General features: G+C 32.7%; 1 protein-coding gene across 1 annotated transcript; it reads left to right on the forward strand.

The window, feature by feature from the left end:
• Positions 1–348: 348 nt before the first annotated feature.
• LOC112688074 (tigger transposable element-derived protein 6-like) lies at positions 349–9,498 on the forward strand. Its single transcript, XM_025561089.1, has 2 exons — positions 349–982; positions 9,476–9,498. The coding sequence occupies exons 1-2, from the start codon at positions 349–351 to the stop codon at positions 9,496–9,498; spliced, it is 657 nt and encodes a 218-aa protein (XP_025416874.1).
• The last annotated feature ends 3,235 nt before the right edge of the window (positions 9,499–12,733 follow it).

The following is a 12,733-nucleotide window of genomic DNA, read 5'->3' on the forward strand; positions in this document are numbered from 1 at the left end:
GAGCGAGTCCTGGAATATGTCCACTCGGCAGATTCCAAAGGCTCGCTCGCATGTCCGCAGTCACGTAGGCCAGTGATTGAAAGAATTGATTGACTATACAAAAATAAAATATACAGGGTGGACATAATTGTACAGGGTACAACATATCAGACTGGTATTACAATGTTTTGTGCATCGAATTGTAGATATGCATTCTGAAAAAATTAAAATTGAAGATAATTTTATTAAATTTGTAGAAATACATTCATCAACTGGAGAAAATATTAGTTCGACTATTCTTTCGGAGTTAGATAAAATTGGCAAAAATATAGAAGATTATAGAGGGCAAATTACGACAACGGCGCTAACATGAAGGGTAAGTATAACGGAGTACAAGCTGAAGTTCACGGATTAAATGATTTTAAAGCTTCAAACGGGTGGCTTGAAAAATTTCGAAAACGGCATAACATTTCGTATAAATCTGTTTGTGGCGAAGCTTCAGCCGTTGATAGAATAGCTGTTGATGACTGGAAGAAAAAATTACCAAACATAATTGATAAATATGAAAAGCGAGACATCTTCAATGCCGACGAGACTGGGCTTTTTTTAAAAGTTCTACCTAATAAAACTAAAGCATTTAAAAATGAAACTTGCAGCGGTGGAAAAGTTTCAAAAGAACGGTTGACTGTGCTATTGTGCTGTAATATGATTGGTGAGTTTGAACGTCCTCTTGTCCTAGGTAAGGCAAAACGACCGCGAGCTTTCAAAAAATTAGACGCAAATAAATTTCCCGTTGACTGGTGTTGGAATAAAAAGGCCTGGATGACGACACAGATTATGACAGACTGGCTTATGAAATTTGATAAACAAATGATAAAAAGTCGAAGAAAAGTACTACTTTTTGTCGAAAATGCAGCTCCTCATCCCCATCTTAAACTACAAAATGTTGAGCTAGTCTTTTTTCCCCCAAATATGACGTCTCACTGTCAACCTCTGGACCAAGGCATAATTCAACAATTTAAAAAGCTCTATCGTAAGCAACTGTTACAAAAAGCAATTGCTGATTTAGATGTTGGAGACTCTAGCACTATAAATGTTTTGGATGCTGTGTATTGGGTGGCTTCTGCTCAAGCCCAAGTCAAGCCTGAAACTGTAAAAAAATGCTTCTTACGATGTGGTTTCAGTCACCAAGACGATGAACAATCAGGACAAACAATTGATACCGAAGAACAATCGGTAATAGATGAAGAACTTTTAGCTCTCGTCACACTGATCGACAACAGTGTTGAAGTAAAGACGTATTTTGAATTAGACAAATTCATATTCACCCACGACACCAATTTAACGGGCACCGATGATCCTGATGAGCCCGATAAGCCCGAAAATGAGGAAGAAGACGAGCCCGAAGAAGCAGAAACTTCAAAATATCAAGTAACAAGTTTACAGGATGCTTTGTCTGCTGTAAAGAGCGTGAGTAATTTTATTTCATCAATAGAGGTAAAGAGCAGTTCTATTTTTACTTCTGCTGTAACATTAGCAAATATTACCAATGAGATTGTACAGAGACGGTGTAATTATAAACAGACAAAGCTCACGGATTTTTTCAAACAAAAATAATTTAAAAATACATGTTCATAATTTTGATTTTGATTGTAAATATACTTTAAATAATAATAATAATTAATAATATGTACATAATTTGTAAAAATATAAAAATATAACAATTTATAATAAATAATAAGTAATATCATTATATGTACATACATATACATACATAGTAGATTATTATACAAATAAATTTCAAAAATGTATCCCCTCTGAACAGGGCCGCAGCCACACATTATTCTAGGAAGGGCAAGCTCTAATTTTGCCGCCCCTCTTTCCATCACTCAGCCCCAATAATTAACAAATAAATTTCAGTGTTGTTATTACAATATAAGTTTGAGAAAATTCTAAAATATTTAATATTTATTTGGATGTTAAGTGACAAATATGCTATTATACTGTTGTTGAATGATAAGTTAGGTTTTCTGAAAAATTAAGACATAAAAATGCATGCTAAAACTTTTATTTGTATTTCAGGCAAAATATACATAACAAAGCTATTCTTAAAAACTAAAAGTGTATATTAAATATTTATAAAAATTTGATTTTTCTTGATTTTTTGGCTGCAAATGTTTTAATTATTTCTTCAAATGAGATTGATGATGCTCTTTGATGTTCAATTGATATTATACTTAAATTGTTTAATCTTTGTTGTTTCATAGTGTTCCTTAAATAATTTTTTATAAGTTTCAGTTTACTGAAGCTTCTTTCCGCCGAAGCAACAGAGACTGAAATTGTTAGAAATATTTGTAGGGCTATCGTAATATTTGGGTAGATCTCTTCTAGATGTTGCTCATAAATAACTTTAAAAGTAGACTGCGCTGTCGCATTTCTCAGACTTTTGTCAATTTCAAAGGCATGGAATTTAAAACTTTCTATTTCACTAACAAGCTCTTCTTTATTTAGATCATCCGGGTAACTGTCAGCTAATGTTTTAGCTCTAACTTGTAAAGTTGTAGAATCTATTTCGTTTATTTGAGAACCACTCAAAAAACCAAATTTACTATTAACATCTTTCAATGCATCAAATCTGCATTTTTTGATTCCAAATATTTCAAAATCGAAAATACGATATTTCAATTATTGAACCTTAAAAACGCTCTACTGAACAATTTAGATATTGTCACATAGAACTCTTTGATTCCAAGCCCACGATATGTAACTATATAAACGGTTGGTTTAACGCATGGCTCAAGCCACGTTTTACAACACACTTACGAATTTTTTTACCGTAAATAAATTTTAATTATTAAAAATTTTCTTACCGTATTTACAACTCTAAGATGTTGTATATGTAGACACTTTGTACACTTTCACGTTACACGTCAGTCGTCGAATCACGAATCATAAAAATAAATGATTATAGTGTGATCGCGCTAGTACATTAAAAATATAAAATGATAATCAAAACTCATGAACATAGATCTATGTTCACAAACAACCGCACGATCAAAGATAACATTAATGTACTAATTTTTCCCAGAATACGACGATAGCTGCAAAACTTCCGATAACATTATATTATTACCTATACTACAGAATAAATGAATTACAGTGACAAATATTAATTGTATTGTTATTTTGCCATATCAAAAATTGCGGCTTGCGGATACCCGACGTCGACCGTCGTTATTGTGGTATAAATAAGTCGGCGGTACGCGCGTATAATTATCGTAGCATTTCAAAGTGTTAGAAAAAAAAAATGTTTTTATATTTTGCCGCCCCTAAAAATTTGCCGCCCGGGGCAAAAGACCCCCCTAGCCCCCCCTTAGCTGCGGCCCTGCCTCTGAATAACGGACAACATTTTGGTGACCGAGAGTGTCTGCTATTCAGAGGTTTCACTGTATATTAATTTTCTTCTATTTCAGTCACTTGGCCCATAAACGTTACAATGTTTTTTTTAATTGTTTCAAATTTGACCATAACAAAATCATTAACAATTATTTCATCAGTTTTTTTTTTTTTTCTTCGGTCTTATAGTTAGTTGGTGTATAGTATTTGTCTGTCTTATTTAAATTATTATATTCATTATAATTTTCATTGACATATGACTTGCTAGGTTGTCCCCAATAACTACTTTGTTACCTTCCAACCGTCGAAAATGGGGTATAACAAGAGGTATGAACCAATCTTCAAAAATACTTTGGTCGAACCACCCAGATGGCGTTCGATTATACCTGCATTTTTCTGGACCTCCAGTAGTCCATGAATCCCATAACTGTGTGGATTTATATACAATATAAAGAGGTAACATTGAACCAGCGGCATCAACAGAAAACATCACTGAGGTTGCTGACTTTGTTGAATCCATTATATTACCAGCATGTTTCGAGGTTTTTTTCGATGTTGTTTTTATGTTTTATGAAAAATTGTAAAACAATTTTTTTTAGCAGTTAGACATAAATAAATATCACACTTTTGATTCTTGATCGGTTTTTACATCCCTTCATCCTACAGCATTTTGAATTTGGTATGTTACACACTTCTGGCCAATGCTCAAATTTATCCTTCACTTTGGTTGTTGGTGGGACTGGTGCCCTACAGTTTTGAGGTCTCTGTGTTGTCAACTGATTTTCCTCGGTGTCAGACGAATTTGATTCTTCAGATGATAGTACACGTTTATTTGGAGATTTAGTTAATCATTCTCTAGCAACAGCGATTTTAAAATTCACAAGGTCCATAATTTCATTTTTACGTTTTAGTAACTTTTGAGCGTCTTCTCTATATTCCATCCAGGCGATGGTTATGTCAATGAAATGTAGTCCAACTTTTAATGTCCATTTTCTCGATTTGATCCACGTACGGTAGCATTCCATTTGTTGGTCACATATATCTATGCCTCCCATGTACTGGTTATATGACTTGATAACATCTGGACAGGGTACTTCGATTTCCTTATTTTCCGTTTTACTCCATCTTTTTACTACACTATGAGGTCCTGCTCCTGTAGCATTAGAAATTAAAGCCAAAAATGTGTGTTCTAATCGTATTATAATATTGTGTAGGTAATTAAATATGGTTAAAAATTCATAATATTGTAGAATTATAAATAGTATTTATTAATGAAATTCACATTAAAAAATTTTTAAAATTAATATTAATTTGATTATTAAACTTAATTCTATACATTTAGTTTGAAAAATGGTTTATATTTTATATGACAAACTCTATTTCTTTGTTTTTCATTTGAAAAACGATTGTTTACTTCTTCTGGATCTACAACGATATTCCTATGTACACTGAGTAATGCTAGGCCAGTCAATCGGTCTTCTCCAGTTGCATTCCTTAGGTAATTTTTTATTCTTTTCAGCGTCGAAAAAGTTCTTTTCGGTGTCGCCGTAGTTACTGGTAAAGTTGCCAAAACTTTTAATAAAAATGAAATATTTGGGAAAAAATTTTTGTTACAATTTGAATATGCTTCAAGTATTTCAGGAGATCGTTCTAATATTGGTTTATCACATCATTTTCTTTTCCAAAGTTTTAACTCGTTCGAAAGTGCATCCAAATCTAAAAACTCTGAGTATAATTCGAAATCACTTGCTTCTAATTCAGAATTAGTACATTTATTGGGAAGTAAAAAGCACAGCGGAGATATTATTTTTTTATGGTTAGTGAAGCGTTCTTTTAATTGTCTTATAAAATCATCAAAAAATGGTATTGCAATAGTTATACGAAAATATGTTTTCAGACAATTAGTAACAATATTCACACGATTTTGTTGACGAGCTACTATTCTGGGAATTCTAATATTTTCTTCTCCATCAATAGATTTTAAAAGAAGTTCAGATTTTTCAAAAATGTCATTTAACGTTTGATCAATATTTTCACGTAAATGAATTAATTCGTTTAGTATTGTCTCGCTATGTTGTACAACTTCTACTAAATCACAACTAACTGATAATAAACTTTTACACAGTGGAAGTGTCATTAAAAACAGAGTATTTGATGTAACCATACTTAATATAAATTCACTAGTAACTATTGCTCGATAAAATTGAATTGATTTTGATGACGTATTGATGTCTTGAACTAATTGTAATTCTTCCAAAGTTTCAACAATGGGTTGGAAAATTTCAACAAATCTTTGAATTCCGTTGTGGTTTTCAACCCAACGAGTGTCACACATTAATGTCAGTTTAGTCCACTTGGTATTAGGTAAAATGTTTTTTATTTTAGTTTTTAATATATTTGTCCGCATAGCCGAACTTTTAATGTAATTTCCAATAGATTTTATTGTACCAATACAATTTCTGACGTATTGAATATTGCACGAATGAGCTAGCGCTAAATTTAAAGAGTGCGCACTACAATGCACGTAAAGTGCTGCTGGATGACTTTCCCTTATAATAGTTTGGACGCCTTTAAGATTTCCACTCATGGACGCAGCGCCATCATAACCCTGACCGACCATATATTTATCGTTAATTCCAAGTGCTTGTAATGAATTTATTATTACAGAGGCTAGGTTTTGACCAGTTGTACTGTGAACCGGTACAAATTGTAAAAAGTCTTCACGTAAAACATAATTAATAGTATCAGTTGTCTCTACTGAATCTATATATTTAATACAAAGAGTCCATTGCTCTATGCGTGATATGTCGGTAGTTTCGTCAACGAGAACCAAAAACGACTTCGCTGCATTAATTTTACAAACTAAATTATCTTGAATTATTTTCCCACAAATCTTAATAAAATTATTTTGTAAACTAGGACTTATGTACATAGCGTTTAAAGACTGATTTTCAATATGATTAATTAATTGTTTGTCTCCGCATGAAATTCGCATACGCAACAGTGCTCTAAAATTACCATCATTATGATCAGGTTCAACAATATTTAAATCAAGAGGACCCGAATCATTTCGCCCTCGAAGTGCTAACTCTTGTCGGCCACATAAAATAATTGTTTTTATAATTGGAACGAGTTTTTTTCTATTTTCAGAAATTTGTAGAGCTCTTGCGGAATCGAGTTGTTGTCGAATATCTGGTTGAAGTTTGGTATACGTGTTAATAAAATTTTCACCAAATATTACACTATTTTTATGAAATTGTGTTGTGATATGATGGGATAAAGTTTCAATAGCTTTTTTCCAATTATTAAATGGCTTATTAACTAAGATTCCCAATTGTTGATGATTTCCCTTTCATCCGAAATCCCTGGCAAATAAAACACAAAACGTGCACATTATTTCTTGTTCAGCTATTGTTGTGTAAGCAAGCCAAGAAAATCGTTTAAACCAATTAAACTGGAATTTTAAATTTCTTTTTCCAACTATGGGAAATTTATAAGTTTCATCGGGTGTCCATTTATTTACTAATAATTTATACTTCTTACTTACAGTTTGATTCAAATATTTCCCAATATCATAAATATTAACGTTTGAGGTAGATGTTTCATTGTTCAACTCTGGACAATAAAGATTTTCCAATAAATTTAATTTAGGCTTTTTATAAAGAAATTATTCATCATAGTGTTTTGTCTTTTTGCTATTTCAAGTAAATAAATTAAACACTTCGTAAATCGTAGCACACTAAAACGTCAGAACGTAAACCAAATGTCAACTAAATATTGGAAATGGATATTGCCCATGAAAAAGTTTTAACTATTATCAAAGACTATTAACATAAGATTACTAAAATACTAAGAAATAGTTCTTTGTCGATTACACATTCTGGTGGTAATGTATTATACATATATACCTATGTAGTATGTACCTATAATATTATCAAGAAATCCAGCTGATACACCCGAAGTGAAGTTATTTTTAAGTTTATAACTTAGACCATAGCTGTCATTCGTATATGCACGTATCAATGTTTATCGATTATTCTAGACTGAAATAGTTATTTTAAAATACTTTATTCTTTTAATCCTCTTGCAGACAAATTATACTGTAGAAGTACATTTTAACTCTTAAAACTTGCCACACGATATTATACTACTATTAATATTTGTAATAATGATCAATACACGTGTATTAACTGATTCATTTGTTTATAGGTGTCGTTCCCATCACCACAACAATGGATGCTGCCCCGGTTGTGCTACTGCTGGCTGCAGCTGTAAAAAGGCTGGACTATTATGGTCTGAGGTATGCAAACACTGCGTGTGCACAGCATACGAAAACTTATCTCAACCTCATACCAACGAAGCTGACATCGATGACGAGGATCGCAGTGACCTGCCCCTTATATCTGCACCGAAGGTGCACGAGAAAGTCGTGTCCACGACTACGTTGACGACGACGACGAAGACGAAGGTTCGGCAGCTCACAAGCGATTCAAGGTTATATTGGCCTGATGCACAATATGTATAAATTATTATTTTAACCCGTCATTGCTCGCGTGTGAGAATTTCCCTCACATAGTTTTTAGGTTGGTAACCACTGGCTTATGGGTTGTTATATTTTTCCCAAATTCATAGTACCTTATGACGAAGTATTTAAAAATAGATTTATTAGTTGACTGGCACGATTGCGTTCCGATAACGATACCTATTGCTTTCCGAAATCAACTAGTCGTATTTTGTGAGCGAATCACTCGACGCGCGAGTAATAGCGTTTAAATTTCGCATTCATATTTTCGTTTTTACTTGTTTATTTTTTTATTCGATATTTTACTTTTTTTGCCGTTTATTTTATTTTTTCAAAAGTATGAGTGAGTTAATTAGTTCGTGGTTAAATGAAGATATGGAATCACTAAATGATTCGTGTAGTGATGATAGTGAAAATGATGACAATACAATATCTGTAGAACGACATGATGAGGAAAACTACGAGAGCGACAAATCTAATGAAAATACTGGCGATGAATCAGAACCTGACGATGAAGGTGAGAATGAATATTATTTGGGCAAGGATAAAATTACCAAATGGAAAAAAAATCCACCTCCACGCAATATCCGTACTGCTCATTGCAATATAATTACTCATTTACCGGGAGTGAAACCTCATGCGCGAAATGCAAAAACAATTATAGAATCTTGGTCACTTTTCTTTTCTGACAACGTTATTCAAGAAATTGTTACTTACACTAACATCTATTTGACCAAAATTAGAATAAATTATGGTAGGGAACGAGATGTCTTGGATACGAGTGTAGTAGAAATGCGAGCGTTGTTCGGTCTTTTGTACATAGCTGGTATGATGAAAATAAATCATCTAAATTTGTCGGATCTTTGGTCAAATGATGGGTTGTCGCCGGAGTATTTTAGAGCTGTTAGGTCTAAAACGCGTTTTTATTTATTATTACGAGCACTAAGGTTTGATAACATAAATACTCGCAATGAAAGGAAAAAATTTAATAAATTAGCACCTATTTGAACTATTTTTGATGAATTTGTTGATCGCTGTAAATTAAATTATACTGTCGGGGAATATTGTACTATTGACGAGATGCTAGAAGGTTTCAGAGGGAAATGTAATTTTCGGTAATATATTCCTAACAAACCTAACAAGTATGGTATAAAAATATTTTCACTCGTAAATGCTCGTTTATTTTACACAACAAATATGGAGGTTTACGTAAGAAAACAACCTAATGGTCCTTATAATCAAGATATTAGTGCATCAAGTATTGTCAAGAGGATGATCTCTCCAATTTCCAAAACGGGTAGGAACTTGTCCATTGATAATTGGTTTACATCTGTTCCATTGGCCGTTGACCTGTTACAAAATCATAAAATTACTATGGTTGGGACAATTAGAAAAAATAAAAGAGAAATACCTCCTATTTTTTTGGACACAAAGAAACGAGAAGTGAATAGTAGTAAATTTGGATATAGTAAAGAATGTTTATTAGTATCATACGTACCAAAAAAAAATAAAAATGTACTGATGTTGTCAACAATGCACAAGCACTAACCTGAAGTAATTACTTTTTATAACCTTACCAAAGGAGGAGTCGACGTTGTTGACGAATTAAAAGGTGAATATTCCGTAGCGAGGATTAGTTGTAGATGGCCTCTTACCATATTTTTTTCTCTTATGAATATTGCTGGTATAAATAGCCAAATTATTTATAAAGCCAACACTGATACTACTATAAGTAGACGTCAATTTTTAAAATCTCTTGGACAAGATCTTTGTAAACCATTTATGGTACAACGACTGAATTGTAAAAATTTGTCTTTTGATCTTCGAAAACAAATAAATCGTTTCACCGGTCAAATCTCCACACCAACTCAAGAGGACCCAAGACCTACAGAAAGAGTTAAATGTGCTTACTGTTCTGCAAGGAAAAATCGATATACCGTGGTAAGTAGATACACTACTAAGCTCAAATATATATACAATTCTTATTTTATATTTTATACCTAGGTAAAATGTGCAAGCTGCTCTGTGCCATTATGTAAAGATCACACATTAGCCCTATGCAGTTTGTGCAATGATAACACCGAAGATTTAGATGATTAGTTTAAGTTTGTAAATTCATTCATACATAATACATTTTAATTATTTTCTCATTAATATTTTGCGGAAACAGCTTATAAAATTACATTTCATAGCACACAAGTCAATATAATTTTTTTTTTCTTCAATATATTAATAAAGAATATTCAAAATTGGTTTATTTTATGATTTATCAATTATTTGTTCTTAAAATATTACATTAATGATGAAATATACTAGGTGAGCGAATCGCTCTATGCGCTAGTAACGGTGTTCAAATTATACGTGCGAGTCATGACGGGTTAAATAAGATGTTGATATTGATGAGTGATTGACAAAATTAAAATGGAAATGAAATATATAAATATAGTTATAGAATCAAAACCTTCGTTTTTCAGCTGTTTTTTTAATGTTATAAGAAACTATGTATAATTCTGATCGGCTGTATCTCAGTTAATTTTTTACAAAATACATTTTCTAACCTACCAAATTTTAGCAAATTTAGTGGTCTACAACTTTGTTTTGCTTTATGGAACACAAAATATAATTAGTTTACTAGATATAAGGAAAAAACTGAAAAATATCTGATAAATTTGAGGTTTTTGCACCCCCCCCCCCCCCCCCAAGTTAGAACACGGTCCTAAAGTTTTTGGGCCGGTGGAGTGATAGGCCCGTTTTTCTTTGAGGACGACGAAGGTGTTACGGTTACAATCAATGGAGAACGTTATCGTCACATGTTAACCAACTTTTTATGGCCTTTCCTTCAAAATATTGATATGCAAAACTTGTGGTTTCAACAGGACGGTTAGGAACAGGTGGCAGGACATGCCACAACTCACGTGAAACAATTGAGATTGTCAAAGAAAAATTCCCGGGAAGACTGATTTCACTGCGAGGTGACCAGGAGTAGCCTACCAGGTCCTGCGACCTTACCTCCTGTGATTTCTTTTTGTGGGGTTATGTCAAATCTAAAGTGTGTACCATTCAACAACTGAAAGCGGAAATCTTACGCGTCATTGCCGACGTCACACCAGACATCTGTGAGCGGGTTATTATCAATTTCATCGAGCGCGTCAACACATGCCGACTTAGTGGAGGTGGTCATATGCCAAATATTGTTTTCCAACATTAAATCGGAGATGTTATTGAATGTAAATATATAAAAATAAATACATTTTGATTGATACATAACTGTGTTATTAATTATCTAAAAGTTGCGCACTTTATGGGACACCCTTTATTAGTGAACATTTAGCCGCGTACAAGATCAAGCTTGGTTGGATTGTCACTGGCAATCATTTCGATTCTTTGAGCCTAAGTTAACTATATATCCACCTCATCTACAATTTGCCACTCAGCATTGACACTTTTCACTACCAAGAACAAGGCATGTTGCCAAGGAGATCAGATTTCTCAAGACCATTTTATATCTACATTCTCTCGTGATGAGACTGGTAACTTCGTGTTTAGATAGCCTTTAAATCAAAACCTGTCTCTATTGGGAGACTCTCGAATCATGGCTCAAAAAAGATTTTTTAATCTGGAGAGACGATTTGCCAAGGATAAGGCTTTGGAGCAGCAATATAATGAATTCATGTGAGAATATTTACTCATGGGCCATATGCAAGCAGTTAACCTGACATATGATTCTCCTACTTATTATCTCCCACACCATGCGGTCATTAAGGTAATAGTATTACTACCAAATTTGATGAATCCGCGCCAGCTAGATCAGGGCTTTCACTCGACGACATTGAGTCTAGTCGAGCTAGTCTATAAAAATAAACAAAATGGTAAACACCTATTGAATATTTAATATTTATATACATGATTTAATTTATATAAGTACTTAAATAATATATATTGTTATATTTATTTTAATAACTGGTTAATTGTTTTTTAGATGATTTAGATGCTAGGAAGGTAGATTTTGATACCTCAATATCATTAATGACTTCACCCAAATTGCAGAAAACAGATACTAATTATAGTATGTTTACAATTTTTGTTTTAATAAATTGGTTATAACTATTAAAGTTTTCATTTTTTAATTCATTTGCAGATTTTGACCACGAGTTAGATTATAGTTATAAAGAAAGCAGTACAATAGAGATTTATAAGGCACAATCGTTAAAATCCAAAATAAATATGCCTGGTTCTAGTTTCTCTAATGAAGGTAAGGTCAGGTGGGATAAGTGAAACACCAAATTTACAAGTTCAAATTTAACTGATTAATAAATTTACATTTTAGTATTTATGACCTTAGTAGTAGATGATATCCATTATATAAAATACCAAGAATATAAATCTGTTCTTAAAACTGATCTACTTTCATAACTTTTACAAAAAAAAAAATTTTTAATCATGCACTTGCCCCAGTAGAGGGAACAAGTGTAGAAAACTATATTTTTTAAACTACAAAATGATATTTTTATTGTTCAAGTATCACAATTCATAATAAAATGACAGCACATTAAAGCATTTAAATTTTTATAACATAATTTTGTTAGGTTACTTTTTTTTTTTTTTTTTCGCAGTTCGTGTCCAGACACCGTAGTGGTCACACGCATATTTTGCGATACGTTTTAATAGCTCGCGATAGCAGTGAGTAAATCAGCAATTACGACGTGGAATTAACCATACGGTAAAGTACCTTTTTTTTTATTTAAGCACTAAGTCCACCATTATAATTACCGTATCGCGTTCCAAACCCGCGCCTACGGGCGATAAGCCCGCTATCGTACACAAATAGCCACACAC

This window comes from Sipha flava, unplaced genomic scaffold (assembly GCF_003268045.1).
Source record: "Sipha flava isolate LNK unplaced genomic scaffold, YSA_version1 374_pilon_pilon, whole genome shotgun sequence".
NCBI lineage: Eukaryota > Metazoa > Arthropoda > Insecta > Hemiptera > Aphididae > Sipha > Sipha flava.